This window comes from Diorhabda sublineata, chromosome 3 (assembly GCF_026230105.1).
Source record: "Diorhabda sublineata isolate icDioSubl1.1 chromosome 3, icDioSubl1.1, whole genome shotgun sequence".
Taxonomy (NCBI): domain Eukaryota; kingdom Metazoa; phylum Arthropoda; class Insecta; order Coleoptera; family Chrysomelidae; genus Diorhabda; species Diorhabda sublineata.
Window position 1 is genome coordinate 27,336,547 of NC_079476.1, and position 21,194 is coordinate 27,357,740.

Below are 21,194 nucleotides of genomic sequence, written 5' to 3' on the forward strand. Positions count from 1 at the left end.
TATAGCTTGCTACGTTACGAATGGGATTATTTGATTCGCTTTTAAGGATAATTGTCATAAGCTGGGGATTCGAAGAGAATATTTCGTATTATGGATACAGTCGGGAATGTATAAAAAACTATTTTGTTAATTGGGAAATTTATTTCTTGATTAGGAAAATTTAGAGAGAAATCATATTAATACAATTTTTTCTATATTGTGATTAGTGATAGAAGATCATTATTAAAAGTGAGTTATTTTAACGTCTTTTAACTAAACATATGCCACTTGTATAATATCTCTATTCGAAAAACTTGCCATTTTTACATATTACGCAAAAAGGGTAAAAACAAACTTGACGTCGTTGTTTAAAATACGAAAAAAAAAGAGAAATTTACATCTGTTAATAATTTTTTAGCATTCGTCCTAAAGTCGTTGATTTCCTTTTAAGGCATCCAGTACTTGTTTTAGAATCCTTCGGTAATTTAACGTTTGCCAACTTTCATACTAGAATATCGATAATACGAGGGTTGCTATTTAAGTTTTGAGATAGAAAAATAAAAACAAATATTCATAATAGGATGTCACTTAATTGTTTTTCAAAATATTCTCCATTAATTTCGATACAATTTTGTATGCGTTTGAATCAATTTTGATTTGAACTTATCAACCGCTTTTTCAGGAGTAGAAAAACGTTGAACACACAATTTATTCGGAAATAAGAAAAAATCATTGGGTGTACGGCGGATGAACCATCAAGCGAGTTGTTCGACACACTGTTGTTGGTTTAATCTATCTCGAAAGTCATAGAAAATCATCACGAAAATGTTTCCTATTTAATTCCATTTTCTGTAAATAACTCAAATAGCACACGTTCTATGTACGTTCACCATTATAAATGTCAAACTTTATGATGGCAATGTGACATATGACATATTCACATCAGTGTTGCCATATCTTATAACATAAGTAGCAGCCCTCGTACAGGGTGATCTGTAAACTCAGAACTAAGAAAATAAATGACTGTATAAAAGCTTAAATATCATTATTAACACTTTCAAAATTTTGTAGTGGCCAATATAACTATAGAAGTTTCTATACTTATTGTGGAATTTTCTATATAACGATTTGTTACAATAATTTAATGGATGTGAGAAGAGTTTTTACAACTCGAATATATAATTCGTCGGCATTATAAATTTGTAGGTTTTATCTGAATACTGTTTTTATTTTTTACAAGTTCGTACCTCGTAAAAATCTTCAAAAGTTTCCAACAAGAACGTTATGCAATAAGAAAGGTCTATAAAAATAGGCCAGGTATTAAATATAACAAATAATAATGATTATCGACCACTTTATAGATGATTTGAATGGAGAAATCATCTCTAAAAAAAAATAGTTTAGATTCAAGTTCACCGTGAAATATATCAATTGTATATTTGAAAATATGTCTAGAAGCAAGTTAAATTCAACAACAACAGATGGAAACATCACGTAATTTCGTTCAAATTTTTATAAAATTTTAAAATATTCTAGGAGGGTTTGAATTGTGACCTGGCCTAAAGATGAATGTAATCCCGAAATTTTACAACGTCAATAGTCTGATGATAATAGCCCGGTGAGTTAATAATACACTCCAAGAACGGACAAGAGTTTGAATGGTACTTTTATGGGGGATATTAAAAGAAAAAAAAAGGGTTTCTGGTTCGAATTTTCCCACAACGCGTGGCGTTTCAAGGGTGACTAAACAGATGAAATTCAATGATAATAAAACCAAAGATACTTATCGAGAATCAGAGTGTTATACGCAATTAGGTAGAGTACGGATGTTGTGGGAACTGATTAAGTTTATTAATACGATAACTTAACTCATTTATCCTATCCGCATACGGTAAATGAGTTGATGTATTTATATGAGAACGGTTAGTTCGCTTCCGCAACTTTGTGATACTAGTTTGCATTATATTATAAAATTTTCATTTTTTTTACTATCTTCCAAACGACGACAACTCATTTCATATTAATAAATAATTATTATTTTAGGAAGCTTTTAATTAAGAATTCGGACAGATCTATAATTATATTTTAATTAAACATAAATATTACCTTGGGTAGACAAAAACACCTTTTACTGGATCTAACACAAAATACACATTTTCTACTAAAAATACATTCAGTCATATTTAATTTTTTTTTTCGTCTAAAACTTCGTAGTAATTCAACACTCTGTATATAAAGTAAAAGTTTAGTTCAGTAATCGATGGTTAGAGATCCCTAAGCCCCGAAAACCACAACAATAATTTGTCTTACCCAGATTTGCGGTCATCCCTTCCAAGTCCTTGGGTTTTCTTTTCCGTGGTCGTCCCTTCTGTCTCGGCGTCGTCGGCGTACCGTTAAAGAAGGGAGGAACTTTACCGATCGTATCTACAGAAGTCTGTTGTGGAGGTAGTGAGGGATGTGGCGGGTGTGAATTGAAATCGGGACTGGGAAATGGAGGCGGATAATGGGGGTGGTAGATGCCGCCACCGGTAGGCATCGACAATTCGAAATGGACGCGGCACAACACTGAACCGTTTCTCATACCGAACTGATCACCTTTTGTCAAGATGGCGTTACACATTTCACAAGAAAAACAATGGACGTGGAAGACGAATTCTTTTGCACGCATCACCAGTTCGCTGGATAGAATAGTCACGTGACACCGAGCACAACTCTTCATGCTAAACAATCTGCAATTAAAAAATATACGACAAAACTTTGAATTCTATCATTTAACAAAAATACTGTTGTCATCAATCATTCATGTAAATTGTTCTAATTGTTGTAATGTTCATTAAAATTATTTTATCTAGATTTCAAAGGTTTTGATCACAGTAACCGAAAGGTTTATATTCAATTCTTCAATAGCTAAGCAGATATATATGTACAAATGACTGGAAAAACATATTATTTCATATGAAACAAATGCGATAGAAAATTCACATTTAAAAGTTTCATATTGTGTTTTATTAAGATATTCGCTTTGGTTTTATATGGTGTCCCGTCCCGTTCAACTACCTATCATTTTATGAAATTTACGGCTGTATCACGTATACATAAAAGAATAATTTTGCTATAAACCGCTTTTCTATATTCATAAAGTATAAATTATTAGATGTGACTTGGCTCTACTCGCGTCTAAAGTGTCGTTTCACCTCCGCGCTCGATAGGAAACGTTATTCGGATTGACTGGTCGCCTACAGAGACGTTTTTAACTCGAAAAATTATGGGATTCTTAATGCAAATTCGGAATATTTACTTATTCATTTCGAACGAATGTGTCAATAAAAATTCGCAGCGAATTCTTTGGGAAATGTCTTTATAGGAATGTCACCGAAAATAAAACAAGAGTGATACATAGGTGGAGAAGTATCGAAGCAATATTTTTTACAACAAGATCATTAACACTTTGAAAATAGATATTATGATAATAGTGACCAATTATCAGAATAAATTCTACGTCTTATTATATTATCCAATGCCAGTTTTGGCTATTTTGTAAGTGAATTTTTGAAAGCTGACTTACAACCCTTAAAAATCCCGTTTGGTACCGCTACTGAAAATAAATTATCTCGTATATATAACGAAGGAATAAGAAAAAGAGTGCCAATAGGACGTACCTACATGATTTAATGGTAATGAATTCACGCGAGCACTACGTAAATTTTGAATTTTTATCCAGTTCTTCGATTCTCGGGAAGATTTAACAGTGAATGCTCTTAATAAATATGCCACTGGCTACGTCTCATAGTAATATGAATATATTATTAAACTTAGAAGTACCTACAAGAAAGTATAAAGTAATGAAGATATTAGTGACGTGGTTAGAATCTGATCAAGTTTATTTTATCAAGAAATTTTTTAATAAAATAAAAGAACGGAAAAAAGCAGATCGAACAGACACTATTTAGAATACTAGTTATTAATCAAATAATTAAAATTGATGATATAAAAATGTCGAAAGAACATGACTGAATTTAATGATCTTTATTATTATCTTATCCACATTTGCAGTATGAAATTATAGTTTGTCGAAATACGAAATGGATATTTAATTACTTTTTTCGTTATTTAGCTCTTATGCCTTTATATTTGGTATTAGAAAACTCCTCTGTAGGTATGTTGTGAATATTTCAACGGCAGTTGCTTGTAGAGAAACACTTTGTCTTTCGACGAACTATCGTGTTTTGTTTACGTTATGTGCGAGAATTGAAAATACCGTGGGCAAGTAATTAGCAGCGTTAACAGATGGAATTATATTTATAGATACTCATTTTGAAGATTTTATGTTCCCGATTCTCCACAATATAAAGTTTAAGTCAAATTATTGTTGTGTCGATTATTTTTTTTTTTTCGAATTTTGAATTTTTTTAACACAAATAGAGAAAAGTTGTTTTGCCGATGAGAATTTGATTACTGAAAATGGAAAGGAACGTAATGTTATCTTAATTTAAAGTAACAAACTTGGTTAAAGTATCTAATGTACGTAAACTCTTCCACCTCATTCGTTTTCGTCGAATAACTTCACAGAAATATACATTAAAGTTTTCTCTACAACTTTATGGTAATTACTCATTGTTCAATAATATTGAAAATCAAATTGTCTTCCCTCATCTTTTATTCGACAGCTATCGTTTTTAAATTTTCTGTATGATCTTCAACATTTTTTTTTTGAGATTTTAAGTAAGATATTATTAAATATTTCACGTATCATAATACTTTTTAGAAAATAATATTCCCAACATATAAAAAAATCTACATATTATGATATACATAATACATAACCTCGATGACCCTAAAAAGGTTACAATAGCATATAATTCGACTGAATGCCTACCTACTTAGTCAACCTTCATAAAACCGCAGTGACTTTTCTCTGAATTAAACTCATAATCTTTAATCTCCCAGATCATTCACGTGTAAACATGCATACATATTGCAACTATTTTGTGAATGAAATACTAACCCACACTTCGTTTTATAAACCTCGATATGAACGACGTTCAACAGACTTCACGTCATTGAAAACCAGGACCGTCTCGCGAAATTATAATTGTTTTAAGATGAAATATGATTGTTAGGATTTAATGATATCAGTCGAAAGCGAATATAATGAAATAAACATTGATACTATCAGTAAGATAAAATGGCACGCCTTTCTTATGCCATCTCACCCTCTTCTAATATCACCAGTATCAATAATAATAACTATTCTTCGGGAATTTGTCGAGAAGACAAACTCCACATACTTCAGATACTAGAAATGATAGCATCTAGTGTTTACGGTGTCCCGATGATGAAAATATTCTTTTATCTTTAATTTTAGAGGTTTTTTCAGTTTAATTCCCAGGAGTAGGTAGATTTTAATCTCAAAATCAGTCGAAAGGTGGAGTAGGTAGCGTAATACAATTAAATTCTTAGAAAAATGAATGAATAACCTCTCTACTTTCCTTGATAATGGCTTCAAAGTGGATATCGAAACGTCGGGAAATTTCAACTTTATTTTACTGTTCAACTTGCGGACCTAGTCCTATAAATTGTAATAAAAGAAGAATGGAATTGCTGAGACGGTCCTGCTGAAGGTAAATCAAATCCAACACAGAAACTTCTGGTCCTCCGAACAGTTTATTGAAAAGGCCCACTTTTTACACTGACTGAGTTCGTACAAATAGGGTAACCGAGATTAAGTTTGACATACTAATGTATGTATTGCTATGAGAATGTTATTGTAACCCCATTGTCAAAACACAGTAGGGTGTATTTTCCTTGTCCGCGTTTATGTTTATAAGTATAATAATATGTTTTACGGGTTTCCCTCTTATGTTACATGACAACTTATCATGTACTTGATTTATGGGGCAATTCGATCTTGTTGCACATTCATAAGCTTAAGAATTAACTACTAGAATAAGTGAGCGGGTACATTTTAGTATTTATTGTTTCCTTTTTGGCTTTGTTTTTGTTCAGATGATTGTTATCTTGTATATATGGGAAGTTATATTCCAGATAAAAATTATATGTAACTTTGTAGTAGGTAAAACACGATTTGTTGGCTATACCCTTTTATCTCTATTTCACGCTTGAGAAGACCACTTACTTCTAGGATGAATTACAAAAATTTTAAGCAACATCTCTAATGCAGAAATTTTGGAAAAAAATATTTATTTTTCAACGTAATCCCTTTTTATCACCATACAATCTTCCCAGCGATGTTTAATAAGTTCGATACACGTTTTTATAATAAGCATCGTCTCAAAATAGCAATTAACTGCCGACATCAACTCTTCATTCATTCATTTTTTCAAGTCTGGGAACAGAAAATAATCCAAGGGGACTAAATCTGGTAAATAGGGTGCATGAGGTAGGGTGCCTTCTTTGGAGTTGCTTCTCCCTTTTCATTCCATTGTTTTGATTGTTATTTTGTTTCGGGTGTGAAGCGATGGACCCACTCTGTGACACATTACCAAAACATTCGATGGAAACATCTTCACAACGTTGTTCTTGTTCCATTTTTAAGGAAACGCGACACCCAACTTTTTCATGTCCAAATTTTCAGTTAATATGCGATGTACCATATGTTTTGAAATGCTTACTAGGTCTGCTTGTTCGCGCACTTTCAGTCAATGATCATCCAGTTCCGCTTTGTTCAACATTTCTGTCATCACCTCATTCGTTTGCAATTTCGGTCTTCGCGGGTCTACTATTGATAACGAAGGAGCAGTCTTACCCAGAGTCAAATCTAGTTCGGTTTGTATATTGGTTGGGATAAGACCTTTCAAATTAAAGTATTGTATCACATAACGATGACCAATTTTGTCCATGTTCACAAATTCACTGGAAACGTTCAGTATTGATGATTGCCAAACAAATACTAAACAACGTGGTTTCTTCAAACTTGAAACATATGCTGTTTAGATTGTGTACTTTTTAATACATCGGTATTTTTCAAGCAACTATCGCCATTTCTAGGTCAGGCCGGGTACTTCTGGGACCATCCTCGTAAGAAAAGAGAAAAGATACAGAAACAAATAGACTCAACTATCAGATAAACATGTTGAATGATTACCTTTCCGTTAATGAAAAGATGTGAATAATATCTATGTGAGTTTTCTACGTAAATTAAAAAAACAACAACTTATGAAGCAATAACAAGACATGCGTTATTCGATCGAAAAAAAAAAATGAAGAAATAAGGGACATGTGCGATATTCAGGATGTAGTAAGATGGGCAAGGAGCCGCTGAAGAGAATGGAGAGACCATGTGACAGAATGCCAAATGAACGGTTAGCAAAAATTGCAAAGGAAAAGAAACCAGACACAACTCGACCTCCTGGACGACCACCTATAAGGTGGTATGAAAGCTGGTGCTCAGCATCCCAGCTACTCCTGGCAAACCATTGATGAAAATACAAGACCTAGTCCTAACGTAAGAAGAAGAACTTAGGAAGTGAATTTACTAGAATTTTATTTAAAAATATGCTTAGACCTAAACGTTTCGACTACCATTTAAACAATTGTGTTAAATGAAATGTAAAGTTATGTGAAATTAATAAATTTGTATACGTATGGTAAATATCTATATATGTTCTATTCTTTGATAGTTTCTGAAGTTTCGAATCATTTCCGGAATAAAGGAAACCCGAGAAGACCTTTTAACGCCCCATTTTCAAACAGTCGAACCGCAAGACTTACCACTGTGAACTTTTCAAAGCATTCCGCTACAATCTGCATTTCGGGGTCGGATAATCTATCCGCACGTTACGATGTTATTCAATGAGGGCATTGTGCGTGCCGGAGGGAGGACCGCAGGGGGCACGGATGCCCCCCGTCGATTGAATACACAATAATAACTATGGGTTTGTTTTTTACACCGCCTTTTATACTTTTCTATATATACTTTTGTATTATTCTTTCATTTCTAGTTTTCGTTCGGGGCTTTTGGTGGAGCAATATTAACGGGTTAAATTTTTCGCTAACATAACGTTCAGTAAACAGTATTTTTAGTTTCAAAGGAAGAAGTGAAATGTAAATCAACCAAACTATAAACTGAACGTTTGAATAAATTTACATATTTATGCTCTTTTTTTTTTGAGAATGTATGATTAACAGTTATTATACCCTGATAGATATTTACGTTATAAGGATCATAATAATAATCATCAAGGTACTAACTATGAATATTATTAAACGAGGAACCTTAATAATCTGATAATATGATTACGTGTGCTCTAATAATTGGTACTCTAATATTTATATTCCGTAGAATTCTTTAAAAATAAATTATGGTTTGGTGTTTTATCAAGTATTTCAAAATGAATGATCAACAATAATATCAGTATGTTTCTACGGTTTTTCTAGTTCAAACTTAGACATTAAAATATTTTCTTTACTTCGATCATTAACCATAAACTAAAAAGTACTTATGGACAAGTTACAAACACGCAACGAATGACAGTTTTGAAAACGATGATGAATGAGTTTTTAGTCGGTTGTATTCAAATAATAAAGTTTTATCTCATTTGAGGCTGTCATCAGATAGTCGAGATATGTTGGCAGCTCTGCACTGCACCTACAATTTGTTTTGATATCAACTTACAACGATATCTTCATATCTTTATTGTGGCTAAGGATACTCTTCTTGGATAAAAACGTGGGCGAAAATAAAAATTTGAATTGTTACTACTCGACCAATCACATATTTAAATTTACAAGATACATAATAGTGGAAATCTAGATAATGATTAACCCTCTGTTTATACATTCATATATTTTTATTAAATTGTTTAATTGTTTTGATAACGGCAATTATTGAAAATTTAATTAAATGAACAAAGAAAAAGTTGCAGATATTGACAAATCGATCTAATTGGAGATCGGTTATGGAAATAACTGAAGCAATGAAGTAACTTGCTTATTAAAATAGCATTTCATGTTTCATGAATTATTATTTTTTTAAATAGAAAATAATTTGTCGTGATCGCACCAGCATGATGTTATATAAGAAAATCAGTTATATAATAAGATTTATAAAACAAATTTCAAGTAAATTTAAATATCAAATAATTTCATTTACGAAAGTTTTTTGTTCTTAGAAGAGTAGCCAATAAGGAAATAACGAAATTGTTTTCGGACGACATTCTTCTCGGTATCAAAGATGGTCGAAGAGCATTTATAATTTTTTTTGCAAAAAACTCGGTTGGAATTTGATTGGTGCAATTGGAATGGCGACTGGTTTTTGTTTGTGCATCGCATTCGAGGGACACGATTCTCTTTTGTTCTTTCACGGTTTCCTCGATTATTTACTGCCGTTGTTTATAACAGGGCTGGCCTGGATTTGAGGGCTATTTACCTCTCTCTCTCTTTCTTTCTCAAAAAATACTGACAAACATAAATCTTCTTTATTTTTTGTCATGCCTCGTACGTATATTTATTATACGTTTCCATATTTTCATATATAATAAAATTAATAATTGGTTATATTAATGTGGAAATTGGTCAAGGTTCACAATTTTCACATTTTGGAATTTTCATAATTCAATTCCTTCAATTAAATGAAGAAACGCTAACAATGGAAGTCTAATTAGGATATTTCGAAAGTATCTGTCCACTTATTTCATCATTATTCAAATTTTTTTTTTGAATCGGTAATTTAGATAGATAATCGTAGATTCGAGTTCTCATTGATCAACAAAAGCTGAAAAAAGTTCTTTACTATTTATAATGAAAATAAATATTGCTAGTGAAAAATATCAATCGAAAATCATTTTATACTGTGACTTCGTTCTGAATTCAGACAAAAAAATATTTCAACTAAATTATCCCCTATAGTTATTCCCTTATTCTTGTGTACTCTATGGAGTTAATTGCAAATTCCAAGATGGTTTTTTAGTCTAATATCAAATAAAAACGTAGCTCACTCTTGAGTGAGGTAAAACCAAGCGATAAATCGAAGAGAGAGAGACTGGAATTTGAGTTGAACGACACGAACGATAGATTAGAGTATGAAAGAAATGAAAAGGAACAAGAAGGAAAAGAGGAACGAGGAGAGGAAGAAATAATGGAATGGTGCAGGAAATAAAATGCATTAAGAAGGAACAAAAAGAAGCCAAGCGATAAATCGAAGAGAGGGAGACTGGAATTTGAGTTAAACGACACGAACGATAGATTAGAGTATGAAAGAAATGAAAAGGAACAAGAAGGAAAAGAGGAACGAGGAGAGGAAGAAATAATGGAATGGTGCAGGAAATAAAATGCATTAAGAAGGAACAAAAAGAAGCCAAGCGATAAATCGAAGAGAGGGAGACTGGAATTTGAGTTGAACGACACCAACGATAGATTAGAGTATGAAAGAAATGAAAAGGAACAAGAAGGAAAAGAGGAACGAGGAGAGGAAGAAATAATGGAATGGTGCAGGAAATAAAATGCATTAAGAAGGAACAAAAAGAAGCCAAGCGATAAATCGAAGAGAGGGAGACTGGAATTTGAGTTGAACGACACGAACGATAGATTAGAGTATGAAAGAAATGAAAAGGAACAAGAAGGAAAAGAGGAAAGGGAAAAAGAGGAAATACTCATTACAATGATGCAGAAAATAAACTCATTTTGAATGATTAATTGAATCAAAATGTTGTCGACCTGTCAAGGACCAAAGCAATATGATAATTTCATAAATTTGTATAATTATTCTTGTCAGGTCTTCAGGAGAGCATGCAACTAAATGTTTGAACGCGACTTTTATTAAGTTCGAATGATAGTTTTTTCCTGTATTTCCAACATAGATTTTCAAAACTTGATAACATACATAAAATAATAATTTTAATTGATGAATTCGTAAACATTATTCAAATTGAACGATCAACACAGCCATAAATATTTTGATCTTTTAGTGAATCTTTATGTCCGGTAATTTACTTGATGGTCAATTAATATCATTTAATGTGAAAATTAAAAATCCCATACTGAAATCTTACGATATGACAAATATAGTCGGACAAGTTATTGTGTGAAACTTGGTAGTGGACAGAAGATTTCAGATACGATCTGAAAGATGATCCGTAATAAAAATATCTGAAGGCACCAACAGAAATATCATAAAAATTCTTGTAGTTTTACTGGTGTCTTTTTTCTCAAGTAAAATTATGATCGGGTAGTTGGTAGTGTTTTGAGGTTCGTAGAATTGATTCTAGCAACCTCCATTACTTGTTTAATTTTTTTTATTTATTTTGGACGGTTTCCAAATAAAAGCAAGGAGGATTTTTCTACGTAGCTTCCATTTACTATATGTATTTAAATATTTGAGTTATTTTAATCAAACAACTTTTGATAACGATATTTTGAGATGTGAAAGTCATTTTGACTAACCACCTGCTTCTACATAAAACAAAACTGAAACGTACATTATACAAGCTTTTAAATTATGAAAAAAAGAAGTAATACCCGACAAGTGAGGATTACAATAAATTGTCTAGTTTCCAGAAATTTATTGTTTTTTTCTTTCACGCATAAGTGAGTATTAGAGAAAAGTAACAATTATTTAACGCAGCCAATTGACCAGTTTTTGCTTGTATTGGCCGGCGCCATAACTGCAAGAATTGTGTAACATTACAACTTGTTAAAATACTACTAAATGGCGTTACGTGAATACCACACACGTACACAACCCTATAATTCTATAGAAAATTCAACACATCGTTCAAATTAAGATATAATATAAATGATGAATACAAAATAATGGCAAAATAATTGATATATTTCTAATTATAAATCATAAATATAATTTTTAGTGATCTAAAAAACGGTCTTATAAAAAATGTCGTACTTCCTATTAAATACAATGAAAGACATCTAGTAGATGATTAGCACACCGATGACAGACTTGTGGGATGTAATAGAATATCTCAGAACGTAAAGATCTGTTACTTTAGGGCGTTCATCATTGATGAAACCGCCGCTTTAGCCGACATCAACTTTGAAAAATAACACCGGGTTGACGACGATGAGTTATTTTCGTAGTTTTGACATCGTCCATGCTGATGGACGTTTTTTGTCGTTTATTTTAAGTTGCTCGAACGTTTCCTGTACGCTAATTACATGTGTTACCTCTAAACGAAAAACAAAAATGTGTAAAAAAATAGTTTCGTAATAAAATTCCTTTGTGTATTATTTTGTATGTTTCTAAATAAATTTCTGGCGGTTTTGTTCGCACAGAAGGCAAAGGACAACTCGTTCGGTTGATTATGCAGATTGGAAATTTGCGGTATACAATGGACCATTGTTCAAACGCCGGCTAGAAAGATGCAACTGTACGACGCCCAACTGCCCCGAAAGCGGCTTCATCGGCCATTCGCACAAACGACGACGGGACATTTGAATGTACTGCAAATAGAAGAAGAATATACCGATTGATTCTTTTGTTTCTTATTCTTCTATTAACGGACATGAATACAATGGAGGATAAAAGAATATCAAGAAATACAAATCAACGATTATATTTTGAAATTTATTCTTTTCCTTCGAGTACGATTTATAGGTATTTGTTTGCCTATACAGAGTGATTCTTCCAAACATTTTTTCTTGCATTAAAAATTTTTACAAAATATATAAAACATAACCAACATACAGTAGCAAATTGATATCTAAACCTATCAATTATATCGAAATTTTATTTACTAATTTCAATGAAAATATTGTTTTTTCTTATGGAAATAATTTCTAACATTTCGGCTAAATCTAACCGAATCTAAATGACATTTTTCGAAGCTGTTTTTGTTCAAGTATAAATATTTTGTAGCCTTTGCGTACAAAATTGTAGAAAATATTAAATACATATTATAATATTTTTGTTAATGATGGTATTTTATATTCATGCTTCTAGTAGTTTATTTTGTATACGATGTGACATCATTTTGAAATGGCTTCATTAAAAAGAGTCATACAGTTTTTCTCTAATTTAAAACTATATCGTGGGTAGATAAATTGGTTCTTCAAAGTAGGACGTCTCATTACACAAATATGTTTGGGTGAATTTCATTACCGTCTATAGAAAGTTTTATCGAGGATTCAAATTATAAATAAATCAAAGATAAAACAATACAAGACAGAGAATAATATTAAACTTGTTGATAGAATACTCGAATATAGAAATAATTAACGGTCTAAATTAATAATTATTTGTCAACCTTATCCTTAAATATGTCCCTTAGATCCAACATTACCCTATATAAATATTTTTTATTACCAATATAGTCTCATTATTTAAGATATATTTCACTTGCGACAATTAAGGCAAGCTGAATCTAAAAGTTCAAAAAATCGAGTCTGATGAAAAAACTATTTTCCATTTTCACATCATTTTGTTCAGCTTTTGTACCTATATTAGAATTTAATCTTGAGAAAATCTATTGCTTCCCAAAACTTTATTTTTGCTTCAATATTCACGAGATATACTCTTACATTTGAATGGATTGTCAGCGTTAAATTTGCTTGAACTCATTCCAAAATTCGAATTAAATGTATCTATTCATTCATGTGCCCACTTATATCTACGCTCATGTTAGATTTTAAAGATAAAGCCCTAAGCGCAACATAACATAATATTCTTCATTTATGTTGAATATCATCACGTCCAAGACTTCTGTATTGTGTGGGCCCCCTGCAGAATGGGGCCGGCGTTTTCAGAATACAAATTTCACTATTAATATTCAGAAATTATTGTGGAAAATATTGTAGATCATAATTTATGCACTTTTTATATAGTCAATTAAACTTGTACTACGATTTATTAGATGAAATTTCGTTCGAACTCTATCAAAAATTTGATCTTTTATGATAATTAAAATGCAGTGGTTCTTATTTACCGTTTTGAAGCATTAAACAAATAAACATATTTTTATGGAAGAATGCGCATCCTTGTTTGTACCCGTCTCGAAAATTATGCAAATGTTTAAAAAGATTTTAATCAAAGATCATTCTTCATATATATATTCACATGGTTATCATATGCTTGGCTGAGAATCCAAGTTTTTAGTGCGTACATATGTAGACGTTCGTAATATATACTATGTATATATATATAGATATAAATCGTAGGAATATTTATATTTGCGCTATTTATGTATATGCGGCTTTTATTAAATAGTGTATTGTCCTTTTTTACTCAATTAATTTTGAAGACTTTAAATTTAAAAGCTTAAAATATTTGCCATAAAACTGTAAATTATCCTCATCATAAAACCAAACCACGTAACTATATAAATGGAATAAATTTGGGAAAATCTTTGGCGGTTGTAATTTGGGCGCTAACCATACTTCTTTACCTGTCTGACCAAGAAGGGTAAATAATCCGACATGTATTTTTGGCGCGAAGAAGTGCAGGTAGGTCGAGTTATAAAATAACCCAAGGGAAAGTTGATAGATTTTTAAGTAGGTTAGGTTAGGTTATGTAAATCTCTTTTTTTTTATGTAATATGTACTTAAGTACTAAATAAAAATATAAAGAAATATAAAATTTACTTTATTCTGAAGAGTGTTACAAAAATGTTGTGAGGAAACTTTATTAACAGCAGATTTTTCATTTAAAAAAAGTGCAAAGTAGCCCCCTCAACGGTAATTTTTTTCAGACTTTAAGTGATAATAGGTCATTTCTCTTATAGTAAAATTTAAAAATACAAAAATATATCTTATTATAAAGGTCGGTGATTTAATAAATAACTGTATTTTATAAATCATGTATTTCAGTCGGTTAGCGCCCAAAGGATTAAAATGACCCTTCGGTCTTGGCACCTAGTTTACATGTTGTAAAAAGTATATTAATCCTTTAGCGCCCAAATTACATCCGCCCAAAATCTTAAGTGCTTTTAACACATAATGGTTCAATGAGGTAATTTTTATTCATAGACTTTTTGAATTATTGTATTGAATCACGTAAAATTTTAAACGTCATATATTATTGATCCTCTTATTTCTTGACCTAATTGTTTTATTGTAATTCTTCTGCATATCACTAGTATCTACACCTTATGTAGTTTGGTTCACCCGTATTTTAATTTCTGCTAATGGTTGTAAATTGCTTTAGACGCCCCTAAACTCAGTATTAAATGTGTAATGTTGAACTTACAAGTTTTATAATGCCAAGCTATTACAATTAGTTTTTTTATATACCATATATTTATCAAATTTTCAAACACCATGAATTCTAATATTAAATATTGCCAGACACCGATGCGGTCTTAACTGTGACTTAACATAACACAAAGTATAAGAATTCTCGCGTTGTATATACCATGAATAAGGAGATAAAATTTTTCAAATATTTATTGAGTCATAATAAGTTGTCATGACCATAAAATAAGTTGAATAATCGGGAGCTATTCTCAGTGACAGGTCAAGCGACCTTCTTGTCCGTATCCCGCAGTCATCTAGAAGAGTTATAAACATAGACGGCGATTAATAAAGGTTAAAAATGTGGTAAATATCAAAAAAAATATATTTTAACAAAAGATTTTCTGTTATATTGAGCAAATTATATATATTCTGATTGTAAAAATCCTCTATAAATGTTAAAAATATATTTAGTTTACAGAATATTGAAATATGAGAAATTTCTACAATCTTTTTTTATTCTCCGCCTTTGTTTAAAAAAAAACACATCGTAAAGACTACAATATCTCTGTGGCATCTTATACATAAGTGTGCTTAAGGCTGTTTGTATATATTATAAAAAATGTAACTGGCACAAAAATAAATTATTTCATTGTACCTTAAAGTGGAAACTGTCAACATTATCATAAATACTTTGACAATTTGTAAACATATTTTTTCCGTAAAAAATATAGAATGAATGTTAAGAAAAAATCTTGTTAAGTACCGACTATTATTGTATAATTAATTCAATATACAGGGTGTTTCGAGACATGATACAAAAAATTCGGCAGCGTGTAGATGACGTAGAAATACTGCTGTGACAAAATTTTTTTCGTACTACTCCTCATTTCTGATTTACAGGACTTTAAAGTTGCAAAATCACTACTTATATTTAAGTATATTTTCTAAATTATATATTCGAATTTTTAATTACGTATGTCCATGTAGTATCTTTGACGAAATAAATAATTCTGAAGGCCAGGAGCGGCTCGTATGAGAAAATTTTTTGCATCAATTCTCTGAACACCTTGTAGATAAGGTAGATAAATAGATTGAAAACTTGTACAGAAGAGTATAAAAGGCATTGGAATAGATCACCTTGCTACGAATTCGTTCCCTAAAGGAATCAAAATATTTAAGTTCTTTTCATAAGAAAGTACAATTAACACGATATTTATGATACGGCAATTTACTAGATAGCACAATTTTTTGTGGTCTAATTAAATGAGTTGTCATTATCAGTTTTTTTTTGTATTGTACAATAACGTCCGGTGGTACCTAATTCATTTGTTTTATAGTCTTGTCATAATTCAATGTGTGACTTACAATTCATTTTTTTTGTAATTATATGCTCGGTAACTAACACGGTCATTAGTATGACGTTTCTTTTTATTGCCTAATTACGAATTACCGTTGTATTTGTTTTTTTTTGTCGTATTTGTATCTTTTGTCGAAATAAATAGTTTTTGTTAATAAAAAACGTCGAGTTTCCTGTAATTTCTAGTTAAAACTAATGATCTAATTTGCTACCATATACGAACAGATGCATGATCTTTTTTTTTAGAATTATCGGAGGTCCGTTAGGTGTAATAGCAGTCGATTAATTTAGGTCAAAAGGGGTACATCCAATTTTCAATCTTCCATAATTAGAAAAGAGAAAGTTGTAATAACGATCATATTGAAAAAGTTGATTATTACACAATTTATTTTATAGTACAGCCAAATATAATAACAGGTATCGATTTTTTTTAATTAAAATAAATATATTTATTGTAAACTTCAATAATTAAAACACTTCTCAATAGTCAAACTTTGATTTGGAGATCTATTGTCCATTTTAAAAAGGACAGCCAGTATATATAAGTATAAAATTTTGATACGAAATTTAAAATTACTCAGATTAAGATCTTATTAATTTTTTTTTCGTTTTTACAAAAAGTATCATAAATGTTTCACGTCCAACAAAATGACTTCATTATTCGCTCGGAACTCAATCTGGGGCTATTTCATTATAAATGGATTAAGGAAGTATTTGAAGACATGTGAGAAACACGCTCTTTAAGCGAAAATAAAAAATAGGGCGTGGCACTAACTTCCACGGCTATATTAAATGTCATTTTGGCAGTGAACGTAATAACATAATGACGGTTATTAAGTGTTGGCTTTTTGTGTTTGATTCTTACACGGGGCTCATTCAATGGGAAAATAAATGGGATTCATTACAGCGACACCTCGTTAATAAAAGGGGTTTTTATTAGAATGTCACGGTAATATTGAAGAATAATTGGATTAGCGAAAAAGGATACTACGGAAATTCAATTTATTATAAATCGAAAAACGTAGTGAAGAGTATAGCCTAATGAACAATCTTAGACTCGTTTTGATGTTGGAAATTTTCTCAAATGTAGTAATTACCCCAAGTTATTCATGCAAAAAACACATTTTTTCCATAACGAAATTCGTTTTAATGTTAATTTACAGAAATATAATGAGAGAAAAATTTTTCGAACATAAATGGAAAAAAGCCGTGAGCAGCAGAGCTCCATCACGAAAGTCGAATTTTTCGTCGAATGAAGAATTTAACTAATACACAAACAAATCTTTCCATAAAATCTCTCTTTCGAATGAAAATTCATAATTTCAATAGACCCGGTGGTCTCGAACCATCTTGTTCAATTCCAATTGACAACAAAGAAAAAATTGTCATAATTATAAGAAATTTCGAAAATAGGAAGTAAAAAAAATCACCCTAGCAACGATCATACTCGTATTATTCATTAAATAGGAGGCGGTGCAGTTCAACAATTACAACGATCAAAATGATTTCGGGCGTTTTGTGCTAGAAGAACTGAAGAATAAAACTTTGAACTTGAGAAAGACAATTCTTCAACATCACCCCTACTTGCATGCGAAGTTCGAACCCTCTAGTCAAACTTTTTCTGCCCAAAAAATAAGAAAATATAACAAAAATGTGAAATTTCATTTTTCAGTCGCTTTTCGTTTGACCTAAAGAGGTGAGCAAAGGTCAAAAACCACTTTATTTGCACTGCGACCCCTCGAAATATTCATTTGTTTTCAACCGAACTCTAATAACCTCAATCCGCCGCCAAAAAAGCCATGTATGCTAAGTTTGAACCAAATCAGACCCATAGCAATTGCTCGAGAGACGAAAATAAGAATTGTAGCTTAAACAGATATATAGATATATATATATATATAAACTACAGACATTCGAAAAGCCATCAGAATCGTGTTCAGGAGGTCTCAAAACGTGGGAAAAATGATGTGCCCCCCATTTTTCTTCTAGTCATGCCTACCGTAATAGCCTAATTTTTCCTTGAAATCGCCAAATTTAAATTTAAAAGTTTCGAAATTATCATATTTCGCTACAAAATACCTTAATATAAATGTTTAATTTTCATCAATTATATACTTACTTCTTGGTATCACTGTTCGAAAGTTCTTCACAGCGGAAATAATTCATGTCAGTCGCTAGATCGTACTGTTTGTTCCGGTCTATGCTACTGATACTGTTGCTTCATTTGTTACGGTTATTTAAGTCCGAATTATTTTGTCGAGTAGCTGTGACTCTTTTCCATAATGACAGCTTCACGAAAAATACACACAGATACTTAATTAAGAATGTTTAACTAAATTATAGAGTTTGCGGATAATTACACTTTAAATCGTTAAATATTCATTCATTTATTCATATAGAATAAATATAAAGTCATCTGAATATTATAGATGTTGATATATTTATAGCGCATCCTCCAATGTATATATTGGCGGGCCCACCAAAAAGTTAAATCTGAATACGTCTTTTGTGAACCTACTAGAAATTCCTATTTTTATATGCTCTATAAAATAACCGGCACAATCTGAAACGATAAATATGTATAAATAGCGAAAATAAAACGGAATAAACGTTCCAAATTTGCAGCTTTTTTTTCTTAAATTCAAATAACCCAAATAGATTATCCTCAATCTGTTGTTACGGTCCACTAATCGCAACATCAAAATTTAATTTATGGTGTCATGTACGATTACATTATCGTAATGCTTTTTCTAGTGTGACAACATTTTAAAATCAGCCAAAAGATTATTAATTCAGATAGTTTGTTCAGATAATGTAATATTTAATATTCACTAGATACTAGAGTGGAAATAACAGCTGTCGCTTAGATTATAAATAATATGAGAGCGTACGATTTTTTAAGATATTTTGATCGAGAATCAAATTAAATATAAATGTATTGATTATTATTTAGAATAAATGAAGGAACCCTGTTAAAATAAGGTCAAAATTTAAATCTAATTACTTGGGAAAAATTAAAAAATCCCTATTAAATCAACATGAATTAAGGAAAAATTTAAAAAATCGTTGGTAATCAGTATTCAGCTTTTTTTAGAAAAGAAAAGAGTATCACAAGAAAACTTGGAAACGTAAAGTTACAAGGATATACTTGGGAACAATAGAAATGTTCATCGCTAAATAAAAACGAAGAAAAAAATATTTTTAATGGTTTGTTAGTACTTATTTTAAATTCAGTTTTTATTTTTTAACACATACAATACAAAAATGGAATTAACATATAGATAACAGTTTCTCAAACAGCAATTAATTATTTTAATATTTTTAAAAATATAATTAGTAACCTTGGCCGACATTTGAAAGAAATATTTTTTCATACCATAATTATAATTATTACTGATATCTAACTATAGATATACAAAAATATTATATTACGATAATATTTTTCTTATTTTATAGTATTCCCCTAAACAGTTTCTGATTTTATCGGAATCGGAGCCAGTAGAAACCTTCTACTTACATATTCCGGACACCGAATCGAGAACAATTTTGTAGTAGAAATATGTGAATATTAAATTTTACACGTATACTTGTATAGCTACAAAATATAATAAAAAATTCCCATTCCTCGGAACCCCTGCTGTCTGTCGAGATGTTTCTACAACGTACATATAGATATCATCTTACAATCATGATTTCGAGTATGGAATTTATTAAGATCCGCTTTTCTAATATCAAATGTAAAAATTAAAATTAATATTTTTTTAAATCTCCTCGACAGAACCTAAGAAAAGTTGTCACATATTTTTTCTCCTTACACTGGACAAAATGCTGACGAAATTCTTCAGAAAGAGTATTTTTTATATAATTTTGATCTTTTAAAGAAAACTATTGTTCTGACTTTTTGGTCGAGAATGCCTTTTTTATACAGTTTTCAAAAAAACTAAAGGTTTTCAAGAGTAAAATCTATTATACGTCAATTTGAGTTCTACAATATTAGTCGCCTCAATGAATACATAAAACAGGCAATATTCGGAAGTCCTCAAGAATATCTCCGATTTTGATGTTTTAAATTCTTTAAAATCAGAAACCTCTTGGTTATATTTATGCACAAAAAAATTTCTACTATAAAATATCCATTAAAAACGTAATTATATTAATGAATGTTATAAACAATTACCTATAAGTTTGTTCTGTGTAGTAATGACTAGTAATGAATTAATTTGTGGCCAAAATATAAATTTTTTATTGACAGGGCCGGATTAAGCTAGGGGCTTGGGGGGGGGCTATAGCCCCGGGCTCCAGGTCCAAGAGGGCCCCATCATTTGGAAATCATTCTGTATTTTTTGATGTGTTGATACCACAAATCTAACGTATTGATATTATTTTGTGAATTTTTCCGGGTTTTCGAATTCCTTAAGGGGGCCCCGTCATTATTTTAGCCCCGGGCTTTATAAATCTTAATCCGGCCCTGTTTATTGACCATAGAAAATTCATTATTTTATATACAAAAAAAATACATTTAATTTTCATTCTCATGTCGCGTTTCGGAGACTTCTTCATCTTCTTCAAGTGGTGGGTGGTTGCTGCAGTCATTTCCACTGCAAACTATGCAGGCTGGTGGGCAATGAAAACCACTTTTTCTGAAGCCATACGCTGAACCGCATCCTGTTTTGCAAGAGCAAAATATCAATTTTACAACGTTGTCAGATGCTGCTGG

At 31.0% G+C, this 21,194-nt stretch overlaps 1 protein-coding gene across 2 annotated transcripts in view; it reads right to left on the reverse strand.

The window, feature by feature from the left end:
* The window catches only part of LOC130441256 (LIM/homeobox protein Lhx9), a 71,687-nt gene that overhangs the window by 14,229 nt on the left and 36,264 nt on the right, over positions 1-21,194 (reverse strand). For both annotated transcript variants that reach the window (XM_056774845.1, XM_056774844.1), the window contains exon 4: positions 2,290-2,708. In XM_056774845.1, the coding sequence (XP_056630823.1) occupies positions 2,290-2,708 (419 nt within the window). The remainder of the gene's footprint in view (positions 1-2,289; positions 2,709-21,194) is intronic.